This window comes from Oncorhynchus clarkii, chromosome 13 (genome assembly GCF_045791955.1).
Source record: "Oncorhynchus clarkii lewisi isolate Uvic-CL-2024 chromosome 13, UVic_Ocla_1.0, whole genome shotgun sequence".
In the NCBI taxonomy this organism is placed as follows: domain Eukaryota; kingdom Metazoa; phylum Chordata; class Actinopteri; order Salmoniformes; family Salmonidae; genus Oncorhynchus; species Oncorhynchus clarkii.
The window spans coordinates 10,899,404-10,918,803 of NC_092159.1; the positions used below are offsets into that span (position 1 = coordinate 10,899,404).

The 19,400-nt window shown below is 43.6% G+C and overlaps 2 protein-coding genes across 2 annotated transcripts in view; one reads left to right on the forward strand and one right to left on the reverse strand.

Moving 5' to 3' along the window:
* Positions 1–19,400, forward strand: part of LOC139424237 (uncharacterized) — a 511,968-nt gene that overhangs the window by 331,477 nt on the left and 161,091 nt on the right.
* LOC139424384 (sialoadhesin-like) lies at positions 2,804–14,249 on the reverse strand. Its single transcript, XM_071176151.1, has 10 exons — positions 13,929–14,249; positions 13,578–13,648; positions 9,476–9,733; positions 7,393–7,737; positions 6,078–6,311; positions 5,373–5,714; positions 4,939–5,269; positions 4,778–4,841; positions 4,011–4,663; positions 2,804–3,326 (listed from the first exon to the last, which is right to left on the reverse strand). Exons 2-9 carry the CDS (start codon positions 13,630–13,632, stop codon positions 4,436–4,438), a joined length of 1,857 nt encoding a protein of 618 aa, XP_071032252.1. The 5' UTR covers positions 13,633–13,648; positions 13,929–14,249; the 3' UTR covers positions 2,804–3,326; positions 4,011–4,435.

The window sequence follows — 19,400 nt, forward strand, 5'->3', positions numbered from 1 at the left end:
GATCGGTGAAGAATCCAGCTACGAACTGGTCCGTTTGTCACAACTTGGGAAGCTCATGGGAGACAGTGTGGCCACATTACCATAACGCTGTTTATATAATAGCCTCAGATATGAGGTTTACATCTAATTGTTGTATAAGATGAATGAGTGAGTATGATACTGTTTGTATAATTGTGTAATATGATTTTGGACTGTTTAATGAATAAAAATACAATTCCCTTTTGATTTGAACTAAATCAGAGGACCGCCCCTGAGCCCAGTTAGGGTTAGACATCCAGGGACAGCCCTCTTCGGCCCTTCCGAATAAAACCCCCACTCGGGTTTTCGATCAGCAGACCAAGCTTCCCTCAATTACTAGATGGCTAAAGGTTGCAGACCATGTTTTTCTCCATTAGGAGGACAAAGGTTGTAGACCATTGCTGAATCTTTTAACCATACCACGTGGTTAAACTTTTAGACTATCGATACCGACAGAATAAGAACAAGTCTTTGATATTGATTACTAGTCTGCAGCTAGGAATTCGGTATCATTGAACGCGAAGAACGGCAACCGCCGAAACATTCATTCTATAACAAATGAATGAATGTCACTTTGAACTATCCCCTCTAACCACAACAGAGAGAGAGAGAGGGAGAGAGACGGACAATTCCACAAAAGACACAAACCTTTCACCAGCGATCAAGACGACACACTGAGCGTAAATATATATATTGATTGCAATTGTTCCCGAATGAGTGAGTGTTCATGTGTAAAGGATTAGCATTTCAATTGTTATAATCATTAACTGTAATGACTTCTTAGTCGACCCCCACTTCCATTTTTATCTAACAAGCCGCCATGCCGGTTTAGCCACTAGGGCACATTCCCCTATCATTACATTTACCTTGTTTGTTTGTTTATGCATTTCTGTGAATTACTTAGTTAGTAATAAATAAATTATTTAAGACAATTTATGTATGGATGACTCATAGTGAAGACTGGGTTCGTGCAGATAACCAACAATTTGACAAGACTTACGTAAAGTAAATAATGAATTAATTAGACTAATTAGACTAACTAATTGATCAGATAAAATATCTGAAAAGTTATTTTAGGAAATGATAACTTTGTAATCTGAATATTTTTCCTTGGTGCCCCGATTGAGAACCGCCAGTCAGGAGCTGCCAGAGCCGCCGGTCGGTCAGGAGCTGCCGGAGCCGCCGGTCGGTCAGGAGCTGCCGGAGCCGCCGGTCAGCCAGGAGCTGCCGAAGCCGCCGGTCAGCCAGGAGCTGCCAGAGCCGCCAGTCAGCCAGGAGCTGCCAGAGCCGCCAGTCAGCCAGGAGCTGCCAGAATCGCCTGTCACGCCGGCGATGCCAGAATCGCCCTTCACTGCTGGAGTCTCCTGTCCGTCCGGTGCTGCCGGAATCTCCCCTCCATCCGGTGCTGCCGGAATCTCCCGTCCATTCGGGACCCGTGGCTGTGATCCCCAGTCCGAGGTCGGCGGCCACGGAGGGGAATAAAGAGGCGGAGAAAAACTGTGGTGAAGTGGGGTCTACGTCCCGCGCCAGAGCCGCCACCGCGGACAGACGCCCACCCAGACCCTCCCCTATAGGTTCAGGTTCCACCTTGGGGGGGGGGGGGGGGGGGGGGGGGTACTGTCATGTTCTGACCTTAGTTCCTTTGTTTTGTCTTTGTTTTAGTTGGTCAGGGCGTGAGTTGGGGTGGGCAGTCTGTTTGTTTTTCTATGTTTGTTTTTGAATTTGGCCTGGTATGGTTCTCAATCAGAGGCAGGTGTCGTTAGTTGTCTCTGATTGAGAATCATACTTAGGTAGCCTTTTTCCACCTGGGTTTCATGGGTGTCTATTTTCTGTTTTGTGTGTATTCACTAGACAGGACTGTTTTGTTTGTTCGTTCTTCCTAGTTATTATTTTGTTTAGTGTTCAGTGTTGATTATATTATATTAAAAATCATGAACACTTACCACGCTGCACCTTGGTCCTCACCTTCTTCCACCGACGACAGCCGTTACAATAGTAAAGACACGACACCAGGCTTCCAGAACGTGAAGGCAGATGCATTGTCTCGGCTGTATGACACAGAGGAGCGGTCCATGGATACCACTCCAATACTTCTGCCTGGTGACGCCGGTAGTGTGATGAGCTGGACACGGACATTGAGCAGGCGTTACGTGCAGAGCGTGCTCCCGTCCAGTGTCCCGCTGGGCATCTGTACGTCCAGTCTGCTGTTCGTAACCGGTTGATCTATTGGGGCCGGAAGCTGGGTCCGTGGTTTGTGGGGCCAAAATCCCTGCTGCAGTGTGTGCAAACCTGGTCAAGAACTACAGAAAACGTATGATCTCTGTAATTGCAAACAAAGGTTTCTCTACCAAATATTAAGTTCTGCTTTTCTGATGTATCAAATACTTATGTCATGTAATAAAATGCTAATTCATTTCTTAAAAATCATACAATGTGATTTTTTGGATCTTTGTTTTAGATTCCGTCTCTCACAGTTGAAGTGTTCCTATGATAAAAATTACAGACCTCTACATGCTTTGTAAGTAGGAAAACCTGCAAAATCGGCAGTGTATCAAATACTTGTTCTCCCCACTGTAATTACATTTAGAGTTCCTGGCATCATTAATTTGGCTCCTAACTGTTAGAGAGGATAGCTGTGTCCGCAGTGTCACAGTAGTTAGGGAATAGGATGCCTTTTCAGACACAGACTATGTGTAGGTTTAGTGTGGTGTATGGATGGGATGTTTAAATCACTGATTTATAGTACATTTACTATAAGATCTCATGAATAACGTTGGTTATATTGTGTTATTTAAACCTGGAATCTTTAATGCTGAAACTGTTTGTTTGAGATATGACAACAACAAAGTTACTGTAAAAAATGAACCGTTTTTATCCCCTCTGACCATAATAGAACAGTAGAATATGGACTGGACAGTTTAATTTACAGGCCTGTACTTTAATTTAAATAGATAGTTCAAGCCGAAATCAAAGACATTCGAATTGAGGAATTATATAGCAATTTCCAAAAGCATTTAAAAAAAAAGAATTACATTAAAAGCCACAATGTCTATAACCTATGATTGGATTGGATCCCTCCCAATGTCTATAACCTATGATTGGATTGGATCCCTCCCAATGTCTATAACCTATGATTGGATTGGATCCCTCCCAATGTCTATAACCTATGATTGGATTGGATCCCTCCCAATGTCTATAACCTATGATTGGATTGGATCCCTCCCAATGTCTATAACCTATGATTGGATTGAATCCCTCCCAATGTCTATAACCTATGATTGGATTGGATCCCTCCCAATGTCTATAACCTATGATTGGATTGGATCCCTCCCAATGTCTATAACCTATGATTGGATTGGATCCCTCCCAATGTCTATAACCTATGATTGGATTGAATCCCTCCCAATGTCTATAACCTATGATTGGATTGAATCCCTCCCAATGTCTATAACCTATGATTGGATTGAATCCCTCCCAATGTCTATAACCTATGATTGGATTGAATCCCTCCCAATGTCTATAACCTATGATTGGATTGAATCCCTCCCAATGTCTATAACCTATGATTGGATTGAATCCCTCCCAATGTCTATAACCTATGATTGGATTGAATCCCTCCCAATGTCTATAACCTATGATTGGATTGAATCCCTCCCAATGTCTATAACCTATGATTGGATTGAATCCCTCCCAAAGTCTATAACCTATGATTGGATTGAATCCCTCCCAATGTCTATAACCTATGATTGGATTGAATCGCTCCCAATGTCTGTAACCTATGATTGGATTGAATCCCTCCCAATGTCTATAACCTATGATTGGATTGAATCGCTCCCAAAGTCTATAACCTATGATTGGATTGAATCCCTCCCAATGTCTATAACCTATGATTGGATTGAATCGCTCCCAATGTCTGTAACCTATGATTGGATTGAATCCCTCCCAATGTCTATAACCTATGATTGGATTGAATCGCTCCCAATGTCTGTAACCTATGATTGGATTGAATCCCTCCCAATGTCTATAACCTATGATTGGATTGAATCCCTCCCAATGTCTATAACCTATGATTGGATGGAATCCCTCCCAATGTCTATAACCTATGATTGGATTGAATCCCTCCCAATGTCTATAACCTATGATTGGATGGAATCCCTCCCAATGTCTATAACCTATGATTGGATTGAATCCCTCCCAATGTCTATAACCTATGATTGGATTGAATCCCTCCCAATGTCTATAACCTATGATTGGATTGAATCCCTCCCAATGTCTATAACCTATGATTGGATTGAATCCCTCCCAATGTCTATAACCTATGATTGGATTGAATCCCTCCCAATGTCTATAACCTATGATTGGATTGAATCCCTCCCAATGTCTATAACCTATGATTGGATTGAATCCCTCCCAATGTCTATTGAGCAGCACTGGGGCTGTTGAATTTCACAGTAGCGTACTGGAAATCCTCGTCCTGTTTCTGGGGGTGAGACGGTGGGACGGTGGAGTCCAGAGGCACTTCCTGGTTTCTGTGTTGGATGCTGGCGTAGGTAATGTCATCCTGCTCGTCTGTGATCGCTCTCTGTGCTGCAATAGGGGCCATGGTCATGCCTGAGATGTTGTCATACACTGGATTAGAGTCTCTCTGATGGGGAGAGAAGACAGACAACATGAGGGGTGAAAGATATTACCACAGTCATTGAGTCCATCTATACACAGATGATTGCAGTTCTCAGTCAACTGACTCCAAAAACATCACCTGTCCGTTCTCTACTGTGTCTCTTCTGTCTCTTGTGTCAGAGGTGGATTTGGAGGCCTTCTTCCTGTTTTGTGAAATAATTAATCAATTAACAGAGCAATATACATATTTTGATCGATTATACCACAGAATGTGAAAAGGGATAAATTCATCTCACTCACCTGAACCACACAAACCCAAAGAGACAGAGTATGAGAATTAGAATAACCACTATGATTCCTACAACTGCATTCTTCAAAGACTTTGGCTCCCCAAAGAACGTAACAGGAGAACGGAGATTCTCGTAGCCTTCAACACCACAGGAGTAGCTGCCTGCGTCCCCACTACTGATTTGGTCTAAGTAGAGGAAGTTATCTTGGGTGTTTGGGTTGGTGAGAAGTTGTCCGTTCTTGTACCAGATGTAGGTGGGGTTGTCAGTTAGAGTACAGGTGGTGATACAGGTCAGTGTCACCTTCCCTTCCTCTGTGCCAGGAGTCTCCTTCACCTGCAGGTCTGAAAAGAAGGAAATGAAGACAAAATAACACAATCATCATTATTTCCACCAATCATATAATGACTTAGACTAGATTATATAATACTGTAAGGACAGTATTACCTGTGACAATCAGAGTTGTTCCAGGGAAGCTGTATCCCCATTTTACCTCCGTTGTTGTAAATCTAAACTTATATTCAGCAGAGTCACTCTCTCTCAGGTCTGTGATTCTCAGGGTGGAGCCCTTGTCTGTAGTTGGTTGGTACTTCACACGACCTGCATACTCTGGGTCCTGGCTTAGATCTGTAGTAACTCCAGACTCCCATTTGTTGAACCAGGATACTTCTGTGACGTTATGCCAGCTGGGATGTCTATACGTGCAGGTAATGTCCACTGTTGACCCCTTCAAGGCACAGATACTCCTCTTGGTGTAAGTCACATTCAAACAGCTCAGACCATGAACACCTGAAACAAAATGTATCTGATCAATTCCTCAAATGATAATGAGACGATTTCAAGTGTTTTAGATGTATAGGACTGGTTAATTTAAAATGAATAAATTATATAGACACACACAGTGCATTCAGAAAGTATTCAGAACCCTTGACTTTTTTATTTTGTTACGTTACAGCCTTAATCTAAAATGGAATAACTAGATAACATCCCATCAACAATTTCTACCTTGTATATTATACCATATACTTTCTACTAGTGTTACTATCCAAGAGTGAACAGATTTGTCTATTTTTCCCCACATGTTCTACTATTGGTCCACAGGCCTTAATGATTGATACTTAAGATGATTATTATAGGTGAGTTCAGACTCACACACTGTAGGAGTGAGAAAATCATCATGGTATTTTACAGCACAGGAGTAACTGTCTGTAGAGTAACACCCGACCACTAGAGTATTACAGGAGTATTGTTGGGAAGTAGGGTCATGGAGATGTTGTCCGTTCTTGTACCAGATGTAGGTGGGGTTGTCAGTCAGAAGACAGGTGGTGCTACAGGTCAGTGTTCTCTTCTTTTCCTCTGTGGAGGAAGACACCTTCACCTGCAGGTCTGAATAATAATTATTAGAACTTGCAATATGATATTGTACTGGATTACAATTAAAATATTTGTATAAGTAGTTGTGGTAGATATGATATATTACCTGTGTTAGTAGTTATAGTAGTAGATATTATATATTACCTGTGTTAGTAGTTGCAGTAGTATATATTATATATTACCTGTATTAGTAGTTGCAGTAGTATATATTATATATTACCTGTGTTAGTAGTTGTAGTAGTAGATATGATATATTACCTGTGTTAGTAGTAGATATTATATATTACCTGTATTAGTAGTTGTAGTAGTAGATATGATATATTACCTGTGTTAGTAGTATATATTATATATTACCTGTGTTAGTAGTAGATATTATATATTACCTGTGTTAGTAGTTGTAGTAGTAGATATGATATATTACCTGTGTTAGTAGTAGATATTATATATTACCTGTGTTAGTAGTTATAGTAGTAGATATTATATATTACCTGTGTTAGTAGTTGTAGTAGTAGATATTATATATTACCTGTGTTAGTAGTTATAGTAGTAGATATTATATATTACCTGTGTTAGTAGTTGTAGTAGTATATATTATATATTACCTGTGTTAGTAGTTATAGTAGTAGATATTATATATTACCTGTGTTAGTAGTTATAGTAGTAGATATTATATATTACCTGTGTTAGTAGTTGTAGTAGTATATATTATATATTACCTGTGTTAGTAGTTATAGTAGTAGATATTATATATTACCTGTGTTAGTAGTTGTAGTAGTATATATTATATATTACCTGTGTTAGTAGTTGTAGTAGTAGATATTATATATTACCTGTGTTAGTAGTTATAGTAGTAGATATTATATATTACCTGTGTTAGTAGTTATAGTAGTAGAAGTAGTAGATATATATTACCTGTGTTAGTAGTAGAAATTATATACTACCTGTTTTAGTAGTTGTAGTAGTAGATATTATATACTACCTGTTTTAGTAGTTGTAGTAGTATATATTATATATTACCTGTATTAGTAGTTGTAGTAGTAGATATTATATATTACCTGTGTTAGTAGTTATAGTAGTAGATATGATATATTACCTGTGACAGTCAGAGTTATTCCATGGAAGCTGTACCCCCATTCTGCATACTGTGTTTTAAATCTGAACTTGTACTCAGCTGAATCTCTCTCTCTCAGGTCTGTGATTCTCAGGGTGCAGTCTTTCTCTTTAGTCCCAAGGTACTCAGCACGACCTGCATACTCTGGCACCGAGCTCAGGATTTTAGGCGTCTCATTATATTTATCTTGGATATACCAGTTTGGTTCTGAGACTACATGATTACTTGGATGTTGATATGTGCAGGGCAGTTCCACTGTTGAGCCCTTCAAGGCACAGATACTCTGATGGATGTAAGTCACGTTAAAACAGTTCTGACCCAGAACACCTAAAACAGTAGGAGGCCCATTCATTATTCATTTCGTTTGAATTATTATTATTATTATTACACTGAACAACAATAGAATCACAATAATAAACAATTTCTAAGATTTTACTGAGTTACAGGTCATATAAAGAAGTCAGTCAATTGTTCTAAATGAATTAGGCCCTAATCTATGGATTTCACATGACTGGGAATACAGATGTGCATCTGTTGGTCACAGATACCTTAAAAAAGGTACCCGGTGCCTGGTGTGACCACCATTTGCAGTGGGACACATCTCCTTCACGTAGTGTTGATACGGCTGCTGATTGCGACCTGTGGAGTGGCTGTGCAAAGTTGCTGGGTATTGGTAGGAACTGGAATACGCTGTCGTACATGTCGATACAGAGCATCCCAAACATGCTTAATGGGTGGCATGTCCGGCGAGTATGTAGACCATGGAAGACATTTTAATTTTTCAGCTTCCAGGAATTGTGTACAAAAAATTGCCATCAATGAAATGCAATTGTGTTCGTTGTCTCTACCTTATGTCTGCCCATACTATAACCCCACTGCCACCATGGCACTATGTTCACAACGATGATATCAGCAAACCGCTGGCCCACATGACGCAATACACTCTGTCTGCCATCTGCCCGGTACAGTTGAATTTGGGATTCGTCCGTGAAGAGCACACTTCTCCAGCATGTCAGTGGCCATCGAAGGTAGAGCATTTGCCCACTGAAGTCTGTTACAACAAAGTAAGATCAAGACCCTGGTGAGGACGATGAGCATGCAGATGAGCATCCCTGAGATGGTTTTTGACAGTTTGTGCAGAAATGATTTGGCTGAGAAAACCCACAGTTTCATTAGCTGTCCGGGTGGCTGGTCTCAGACAATCCCACAGGTGAAGAAGCTGATGTGGAGGTCCTGGGCTGGCCTGGTTACACGTGGTGTGCGGTTGTGGAGGTCCTGGGCTGGCCTGGTTACACGTGGTGTGCGGTTGTGGAGGTCCTGGGCTGGCGTGGTTACACGTGGTGTGCGGTTGGGGAGGTCCTGGACTGGCGTGGTTAAACGTGGTGTGCGGTTGTGGAGGTCCTGGGCTGGCGTGGTTACAAGTGGTGTGCGGTTGTGGAGGTCCTGGGCTGGCCTGGTTACACGTGGTGTGCGGTTGTGGAGGTCCTGGGCTGGCGTGGTTACACGTGGTGTGCGGTTGTGAGGCCAGTTGAACATATAACCAAATTCTTTAAAACGCTGTTGGAGGTATGGCTTATGGTAGAGAAATTACTATTCAAGTCTCTGGCAACATCTCTGGTGGACATTCCTGCAGTCAGCATGCAAATTGCACACTCCTTCAAAACCTAAGACACCTGTGGCGTTGTTTTGTGTAAAAAAGCTAATTTTAGAGCGGCCTTTTATTGTCCCTAGAACAAGGTGCACCTGTGTAATGATCATGCTGTTTAATCAGCTTCTTGATAAGCCACACCTGTCAGGTGGATGAATTATCTAGGCAAAGGATACATGCTCATTAAGAGGGACGTGAAGAAAATTGTGCTCAAAATTTAAGAGAAATAAGCTTTTTGTGCATATGGAAAATGTCTAGGATTATTTATTTTAACTCATGAAACATGAGACCAACACTTTACATGTTGCGTTTATATTGTTGTTCAGTATATTTTCTTATCAGCTGATTTAGGACTGAACAATACAACTTTAGTAATAATGTAATAAACTTTAAAACTGTAGCTGAATCCAGACTCACACACTGCAGGAGAGAGGAGATCCTCATGGCCTTTTACAGCACAGGAGTAACTGTCTGAATAGTAAATGTGGATAGGATATTGTTGGGAAATGTGCTCATCTAGACGATGTCCATTCTTGTACCAGATGTAGGTGGGGTTGGGGTTGTCACTCAGAGTACAGGTGTTGCTACAGGTCAGTGTCACCTCCTGTCCCTTCACTACGTTGGTGGGAGGCACCATCACCTGGCTTTGTTGTCCACACCTTGTTGCTGTATTTGCTGAGTTGAGGGTAAATGAAAACCGTAGATTAGCATAACTTAGTGATGTGTGACAGACAGCTGGGTCATTCCACACAGACTGCCTTTTGCTTCCCTTTGTGTAGCAATATTGAATTTTAAAAGCCTGTTATAGTAAATGAAGTGCCCTTTAATATAGACAACATGAAGAATTCAATAAATCTGATTGCCCCTCTAAGGTCAATGTCCGTGCCCCGCGGAAATCTAATTAGCACAATACAAAAATCCCCATAAACATCCATCTATTTAAGATAGAGATATGTTTTTTTTTGCATTGGATGAGTCTCAATCCACCGTATCTGCCTATTTCGCACTTCTGCATCTGCTGTGAAAGGTGACCGAGCTAGAGCGGTGTCTTCTCACCAAATCATCTGAAGCGTCCGAACGGTCTAGGAAGTCCAGAGGTCTCACAAGACTCGTCTGAAGGTCCCACGTACCAGTTAAACGTGAATGGAAGTATATATGGACACTGATTAGTGCCAAAAATAAGGAGTTAAATACATGTAAAAATATATATATATAATAATCCTGATCTCTCAGATATACAGTACCAGTCAAAGGTTTGGACACACCTACTCATTCAAGGGTTTTTCTTAATTTGTACTATTTTCTTGTCACGCCCTGACCTTCGAGAGACTTTTTATTTCTCTATTTGGTTAGGTCGGGTGTGATTTGGGTGGGCATTCTAGTTGTTTTATTTCTTTGTTGGCCGGGTATGGTTCCCAATCAGAGGCAGCTGTCTATCGTTGTCTCTGATTGGGGATCATACTTAGGCAGCCTTTTTTCCACTTGTGTTTGTGGGAACTTGTTTTTGCATAGCTTTTGTATTTTGTTTTGTCGGCGTTCAGTTTTAAAAATCATGAACACTTTCCACGCTGCGCTTTGGTCTCATTCAACTAACGACGGAAGTAACATTTCTACATTGTAGAATAATAGTGAAGACATCAAAACTGTGTGCAATGCTGTCATCAAGGCAAAGGGTGGCTACTTTGAAGAATCTCAAATATAAACTATATTTGTATTTGTTTAACACTTTTTTGGTTACTTCATGATTCCATGTGTGTTTTTTCATAGTTTCGATGTCTTCACTATAATTATACTATGTAGAAAATAGTAGAAATAAAGAAAAACCCTTGAATGAGTAGGTGTGTCCACACTTCTGACTGGTGCTGTAGGTCAGATACTTCAGAACAAACGTCTGACTGGTGCTGTAGGTCAGATACTTCAGAACAAACTTCTGACTGGTGCTGTAGGTCAGATACTTCAGAACAAACGTCTGACTGGTGCTGTAGGTCAGATACATCAGAACAAACTTCTGACTGGTGCTGTAGGTCAGATACTTCAGAACAAACTTCCTTTAGATTTGTTTTTGAAACAATCTGTTCTATGTAGTGAACCTGTTAATCAATGTGATTGTATGGGCTAACAGCTGTAAGTGATTTATTTCATTTTGGGGGGGGGGGGTGCTTTAAGGAGTCTTAGAATTCAATATCAAGTAGTAAAATGATCCTTGGTATGACCTTCTTAAAACAATTACATGTAACTTCGTTGAATATCTAATAGTTAAATCATCGTGTAAAAGCAGGCGAGCTGGTTCTACTCTTTTTACCCATTTTCTGGTGTTTTGGAAAACTGAGCGGGACGAGAATAACACGTCAACCCTGTTACCCACAGATAGACAGGCTAGAATAACACGTCAACCCTGTTACCCACAGATAGACAGGCTAGAATAACACGTCAACCCTGTTACCCATAGATAGACAGGCTAGAATAACACGTCAACCCTGTTACCCACAGATAGACAGGCTAGAATAACATGTCAACCCTGTTACCCATAGATAGACAGGCTAGAATAACACGTCAACCCTGTTACCCATAGATAGAAAGGCTAGAATAACACATCAACCCTGTTAGCCATAGATAGACAGGCTAGAATAACACGTCAACCCTGTTACCCATAGATAGACAGGCTAGAATAACACGTCAACCCTGTTAGCCATAGATAGACAGGCTAGAATAACACATCAACCCTGATACCTATAGATAGACAGGCTAGAATAACACATCAACCCTGATACCCATAGATAGACAGGCTAGAATAACACATCAACCCTGTTACCCATAGACAGGCTAGAATAACACATCAACCCTGTTACCCATAGATAGACAGGCTAGAATAACACATCAACCCTGTTACCCATAGATAGACAGGCTAGAATAACACATCAACCCTGATACCCATAGATAGACAGGCTGGAATAACATGTCAACCCTGTTACCCATAGATAGACAGGCTAGAATAACACGTCAACCCTGTTACCCATAGATAGACAGGCTAGAATAACACGTCAACCCTGTTACCCATAGATAGACAGGCTAGAATAACACGTCAACCCTGTTACCCATAGATAGACAGGCTAGAATAACACGTCAACCCTGTTACCCATAGATAGACAGGCTAGAATAACACATCAACCCTGATACCCATAGATAGACAGGCTAGAATAACACATCAACCCTGTTACCCATAGATAGACAGGCTAGAATAACACGTCAACCCTGTTACCCATAGATAGACAGGCTAGAATAACACGTCAACCCTGTTACCCATAGATAGACAGGCTAGAATAACACATCAACCCTGTTACCCATAGATAGACAGGCTAGAATAACACATCAACCCTGATACCCATAGATAGACAGGCTAGAATAACACATCAACCCTGTTACCCATAGATAGACAGGCTAGAATATCACGTCAACCCTGTTAGACAGGCTAGAATAACACATCAACCCTGTTACCCATAGATAGACAGGCTAGAATAACACATCAACCCTGATACCCATAGATAGACAGGCTAGAATAACACATCAACCCTGTTACCCATAGATAGACAGGCTAGAATATCACGTCAACCCTGTTAGACAGGCTAGAATAACACATCAACCCTGTTACCCATAGATAGACAGGCTAGAATAACACATCAACCCTGATACCCATAGATAGACAGGCTAGAATAACACATCAACCCTGTTACCCATAGATAGACAGGCTAGAATAACACGTCAACCCTGTTACCCATAGATAGACAGGCTAGAATAACACGTCAACCCTGTTACCCATAGATAGACAGGCTAGAATAACACGTCAACCCTGTTACCCATAGATAGACAGGCTAGAATAACACGTCAACCCTGTTACCCATAGATAGACAGGCTAGAATAACACGTCAACCCTGTTACCCATAGATAGACAGGCTAGAATAACACATAAACCCTGTTACCCATAGATAGACAGGCTAGATATGTTTTAACAATTCAAACATTTTTGTGAAGCTTGCTTTCGAATGCAACTCCCTTTTGCACACAACAACCTTCCATTCTCCTTATCACAAGGGGATTAACGGCGGATTTAAGATGAAATCATCAACCCTGTTATGTTCAACCCTGTTATGTTCAACCCTGTAACTTTATTTGGAACTTAAGAGGCACTTACTGTAGTCATTTTTTATTGAATCTCTTGAGATGAGAAAACACATTTTATTAAGTTGAACACGTGCTCTTTGACAGAATGTTAAAATTAGGTGAAATCTGAATAATCTTTTGACCAAGATACACTTCTCAGAAGGCACCGAATTGGTGGAACGACCCGGCTTCTGAAGGGAAATGGGAATGCCTAAAAGACCCCTGAACACACCAGAATATTCATATTCATGTTGTCCTGAACTGTCTCATGGCATTTTGTAATTGTCTGCAGATGTAATAGCAACAAGGATAGCTATCATAAGAAGACTATTACAAATCTAAGAACGTGACCATACAGTACCTGCCATTGACAAGAGAAAGACCACAAACACACTTCCTGGTTTTCTCAAGGCCATTGTTGCATCACCCACCCTGTAGTGTTAGAAACATAAACAACAACTCACTCTATACCTAGTGAATAACTACTCCTTATAAATGAATTAAGAGGTAAACAATTACTTATTGAACAGAGCTGTCTATAGCACTGTATACCCATAATAATCATTTTATTGCTCAAAATCTGTTTTATTCTTACAATCCTATAGCATTGAGACATGAGTCCCTAGTATTATCATTAACCAGAATAATATGGTTAATCACTAAAAACACACTACCAAACACAATTTTATAAGATATATTCAAGTGTACTTACAGAGCAAATTGGAGAGGTTTTGTAAGACAACTCACTGGCAGTATGAAAACAAGAAGTAAGTGAGTGGTTGACACATGATGTAGTCAGGGCACAAGTTCCTGTAATTTCCTTCCTTTTCATGCAAAAAGACAACTACTTTTGGACGGTTTACAGGCAGAACACATTTCAGAAATTGCATCACGGCTGACAAAAAAAAACGTGTTGCATGGCGGAATTTGCCCCAGCACATTAGATTCTATTTAATAAAATAGTTAGACGCAAAGGGGACAAACTGCTGTTTTTTTAAACCGATTTGCCTCATGATTTTGTCAACTAACACATAAAGATTGCTGCTGCAGGCTCTTTGTATGTCTTGACCAATCAGATTAATTGAAATCGCAAGTCGCGCAGTTTGGGCACAACCCACAAAGGTCAAGGAGCGCACTCCACTGTCCTCCTTTATTTATTTAGTAAGCATGATAACACATCAGTCCAGACAGACAGAAGTACCCGCTTGAGAGAGAAATTTGCAGAAGAATTTGCTAAATGTATAATGATTATTTATTTACTAAATTATGTTCAAATGTTAAACAATTTACTTTCATATGAATTTTGAATTAAAATGTTGATTAACTATTGTTTATCAGCCCATTGCTAAGCTAGCTAACACTTCGGACGCAATAGCTAGCTAATGCTAATTGGCCAACTCGTCCTGCTTATCGGGTGTTTAGAGATCAACAACTCAACTAACAAGGCCTAGTTGTAGATTCAGTAATGCATCAGTTGTGAAGACCCGGACAGTTTTAAAATCATGAATTGGGGAACATGCTAGCCAGCTAAATACATTTCCCCCATTTGTTTCCAGGGACTAAATTGGGCACCTGTTCGCGTTTCACTCCATTGCAGTGACTTGGAAGGAGAAAACAGTCGTGCCCGTCTTGTTTGCAGGTAAGACATGTTAAAAAATAAATGCCATCTGATGAAATAGTGGCAAATGCAGCCAACTATTTTATTAGATCTAGGCTTGCAAGCCAGCCAAGTTATTTGTGCATTCTCTGTTGATGAGTCTGTTTAGCTACTTTGCTAGCTAGCAGCATGCAGTGTCTGATTGTGTTTGGTGTTACCAGTTAAAATGAAAGATTGTTTTTCTACTCTCATTCTAAACTGACCAAGCCTATGAAAAACTATTGCACATTTAATAAAGGTAGTTGAGGCTTCAGAAACACGAATCAGCACTGAGATTTGGTCAGTGAGGTTAATTTCTCCCCCCTTGTCTCTGCTTGTTCCACCTTGAAGGACACCTGACCCCGTCACCCTGCAGATGTAAGGAACTTGTTGTGAACCTCCCAGCCACCAGGATGATCCCCATATCCAAGGATGTTATTAAGGACTGTGCAATATCACAATGTTACGAATGGATTCACCAGTTATTGTTTATCATGCAGATTTGTCTGAACATCGTAATTTATGAAACTCATTCTTAAATACAGACATGCATTTCTGTCCCCGGGGAATTGCACTATGTGCACATCTTCAATTTAGATCACAATTATTTGAATGAGGTGTGAGTAAAGGGCTGGAACAGAAACGTGTAAACTCCTGTCCTGTGGATAAAAAACATCCTGTGGCGGTCATGACAAAATCATGTAGTGAACAATCTGATGAACGTTGGAGGTTCATCTCCTTGGAGATGTCACTCACGTGGGAATGACTTATTTTGTACAATGGACTGTGTATTAAGGACTCGTGCACAGGTACAGAAACAACTATAAAAGTGTAACATTTATTCCAAATTGCAAGTGATGCCTTCACGTGTTTTGGTTTTGAGAAATCAACAGAAGAAAGGCCTCAATAATATTACCATGTTGTATTAATTTAATTGAATATATATCCTATTTGATATGCATTTAAATATACTGAACACAAATATAAACACCTCATGCAACAAGTCAACTGTAAGTGCTGTTATTGTGAAGTGGAAATCAATGGCTCTGCCAGGAAGTGGTAGGTCACACAAGCTCACAGAACGGGACCGCTGAGTGCTGAAACAAATAGAGCGTAAAAATTGTCTTTCCTCGGTAGCAACACTCACTACCAAGTTCCAAACTGCCTCTGGAAGCAAAGTCAGCACAGGAAATGTTTTTGGGTGCTTCATGAAATGGGTTTCCATGGCCGACCATCCGCACACAAGTCTAACATCATTATGCACAATAATAAGTGTTGGCTGGAGTGGTGTAAAGCTCGCCGCCATTGGACTCTGGGGCAGTGGAAATGTGTTCTCTGGAGTGATGAATCACGCTTCACCATCTGGCAGTCCGACAGCCAACTGTAAAGTTCGGTGGAGGAGGAATAATGGTATGGGGCTGTTTCTCATGGTTCCTGCTAGGCCCCAAAGAACACAGACTGCGAGCCAGGCCTAATCACCCAACGTCACTATTGCTCGTGGCTAAATAGAAGCAAGTCACCGCAGCAATGTTTCAACATCTGGTGGAAAGCCTTCCCAGAAAAATGATGGGCTGTAATAGCAGCAAAGGGGGGACCAGCTCCATATTAATGCCCATGATTTTGGAATGAGATGTTTGACGAGCAGGTGTCCACATACTTTTGGTCATGTAGTGTATGTTAGTGCTGGGCTTGAACAGAAGTCTGCACATCCAGCATACCTTCAGGAGAAGGATTGGCCTGCTACAGTTGTGATACGTTTGTAGCTTACATTGTGTGTGACTTTTAACTTTGTTGTATACAACATTTGTCTAGTTAGAGAAACGGACGCCTCACAAGTCCTCAAGTGGCAGCTTCATTAAATAGTACCCGCAAAACACCAGTCTCAACGTCAACAGTGAAGAGGCGACTCTGGGATGTTCCTCTGTCCAGTGTCTGTGTTCTTTTGCCCATCTTAATCTTTTCTTTTTATTGGCCAGTCTGAGATATGGCTTTTTCTTTGCAACTCTGCCTAGAAGGCCAGCATCCCGGCGTCACCTCTTCACTGTTGACGTTGAGACTGGTGTTTTGCGCTGCCAGTGTGGCAGAGTCAGGAGTCAGACCTGAGCCAACTCCCCCCGTTTATCGTGAGGAGCCAAGGAGGAGCTCAGAACCAGAGCTGGTGTTGGAGGTGAGCGAAGCAGAGACTGTGAAGGAGTTAATGGGGAAATTGGAGGAGAGAGATATGAGGGAGTTGCTGGTTTGGTGCATGAGGCACGACATTCGCCCGACGAAGTGTGTCAGGGATTTAATGGCACCGGGGTCAGCTCTCCATACTCATCCTGAGGTGCGTGCTAGGGGTCTGGTGAAGACTGTGCCAGCCTCACGCACCAGGCCTCCTGTGCATCTCCCTAGCCTTGCACGTCCTGTGCCATCTCAGCACTACAGTGCTCCTAGCAGTGCTAACCGTGGCGGGCGTGATGCTGGTCAGGCACCGTGTTATGCGGTGGTTCGCACGGTGTCCCCAGTACGCGTGCTTAGCCCGGTGCGCTACATCCCAGCTCCCCACATCTGCCGGGCTAGGGTGGAGATCCAGCCAGGGCGGTTGGTGCCAGCCCTGCTCTCAAGATCTCCAGTACGCCTTCCCGGTCCGGTCCATCCTGTGCCACCTCCACACACCAGCCCTCCGGTGGCAGCTCCCCGCACCAGGCTTCCTGTGCGTGTCCTCGGCCCAGTGCCACCAGTGCCAGCACCACGCATCAGGCCTACAGTGCGTCCCGCCTGTCCGGCGCTGCTAGAGCCTTCCTCCTCTCCAGCGCAGCCGGAGTCTCCTGCTTGTTCGGCGCTGCCAGAGCTACTCAGTCCAGCGCTGCCAGAGCCTTCCTCTCCAGCGTTGCCGGAGCTTCCCGTCTGCCCAGCGCCGCCTGAGCCACCCGTCTGCCCAGCGCCGCCTGAGCCGCCCGTCTGCCCAGCGCCGCCCGTCTGCCCAGCGCCGCCAGTCTGCCCAGTGCCGCCAGTCTGCAAGGAGCCGCCAGTGCCGCCAGTCAGCCAGGGGCCGCCAGTCAGCCAGGGGCCACCAGTGCCGCCAGTCAGCCAGGGGCCGCCAGTCAGCCAGGGGCCGCCAGTGCCGCCAGTCAGCTAGGGGCCGCCAGTCAGCCAGGGGCCGCCAGTGCCGCCAGTCAGCCAGGGGCCGCCAGTCAGCCAGGTGCCGCCAGTCAGCCAGGGGCCGCCAGTCAGCCAGGGGCCGCCAGTGCCGCCAGTCAGCCAGGGGCTGCCAGTGCCGCCAGTCAGCCAGGGGCCGCTAGTGCCGCCAGTCAGCCAGGGGCTGCCAGTGCCGCCAGTCAGCCAGGGGCCGCTAGTGCCGCCAGGGGCCGCCAGTGTCACCAGTCAGCCAGGGGCCGCCAGTGCCGCCAGTCAGCCAGGGGCCGCCAGTCAGCCAGGGCCGCCAGTTAGCCAGGGGCCGCCAGTCAGCCAGGGGCCGCCAGTCAGCCAGGGGCCGCCAGTGCCGCCAGTCAGCCAGGGGCCGCCAGTGCCGCCAATCAGCCAGGGGCCGCCAGTCAGCCAGGGGCCGCCAGTCAGCCAGGGGCCGCCAGTGCCGCCAGTCAGCCAGGGGCCGCCAGTGCCGCCAGTCAGCCAGGGGCCGCCAGTGCCCCTCAGCCCAGAGGCGCCAGTGCCCCTCAGCCCAGAGGCGCCAGTGCCCCTCAGCCCAGAGGCGCCAGTGCCCCTCAGCCCAGAGGCGCCAGAGCCCCTCAGCCCAGAGGCGCCAGAGCCCCTCTGTCCCGAGCAGCTGCCCCTCTGTCCCGAGCAGCTGCCCCTCTGTCCCGAGCAGCTGCCCCTCAGTCCAGTGTCATTAAGTAGGGTCACCGTGGCTAGGAGGCCACGGAAGCGGACAAGGGAATGGTGATTCTAACTATATCGTGGGTATTATATGCTAGCGTCCTGGGAATGGTGATTCTAACTATATCGTGGTTATTATAGGCTAGCGTACTTGGAATGGTGATTCTAACTATATCGTGGGTATTATATGCTAGCGTACTGGGAATGGTGATTCTAACTATATCGTGGGTATTATAGGCTAGCGTACTGGGAATGGTTAGGCTAACTCGGATGCAGTTTCTTACACAGTTGCTGAGAGATGTGTGTAAACCACAGGCCTATTTATCTATTCCTGCTCTTCTCAAGCCCATTGTTGCATCTCCCTCCCTACAGCCTTACAAACAGAAAGAGAGACAACAAACACACTTTATAACTGGTGAAAAACTACACCTGATACTTAAATTAAGCAGGAAAAAGTCTCTATCATAACAGATGTGTAGCACTGTAAGACACGTGTTTCTCTGTTGTTGTTTTAAACCTGTTTTATTCTCAGGACCAGGACTATAACACTGAGTATTGGGGCCCAGGACAACAACATATCCTGGTCTCTATTCTCAGGACCAGGACTACAACACTGAGTATTGGGGCCCAGGCCAACAACATATCCTGGTCTCTATTCTCAGGACCAGGACTATAACACTGAGTATTGGGGCCCAGGCCAACAACATATCCTGGTCTCTATTCTCAGGACCAGGA

Excerpts from the sequence above, each read along its gene's own strand:
- LOC139424384 (XM_071176151.1), bottom strand. The coding sequence starts at position 13,632 with ATGGCCTTGAGAAAACCAGGAAGTGTGTTTGTGGTCTTTCTCTTGTCA. Across the intron at positions 7,738-9,475 it reads TCTCCTCTCTCCTGCAGTGT|GTGTTCTGGGTCAGAACTGT; the intron begins GTGAGTCTGGAT and ends CTACTGTTTTAG. Across the intron at positions 5,715-6,077 it reads TTTTCTCACTCCTACAGTGT|GTGTTCATGGTCTGAGCTGT; the intron begins GTGAGTCTGAAC and ends ATTTTGTTTCAG.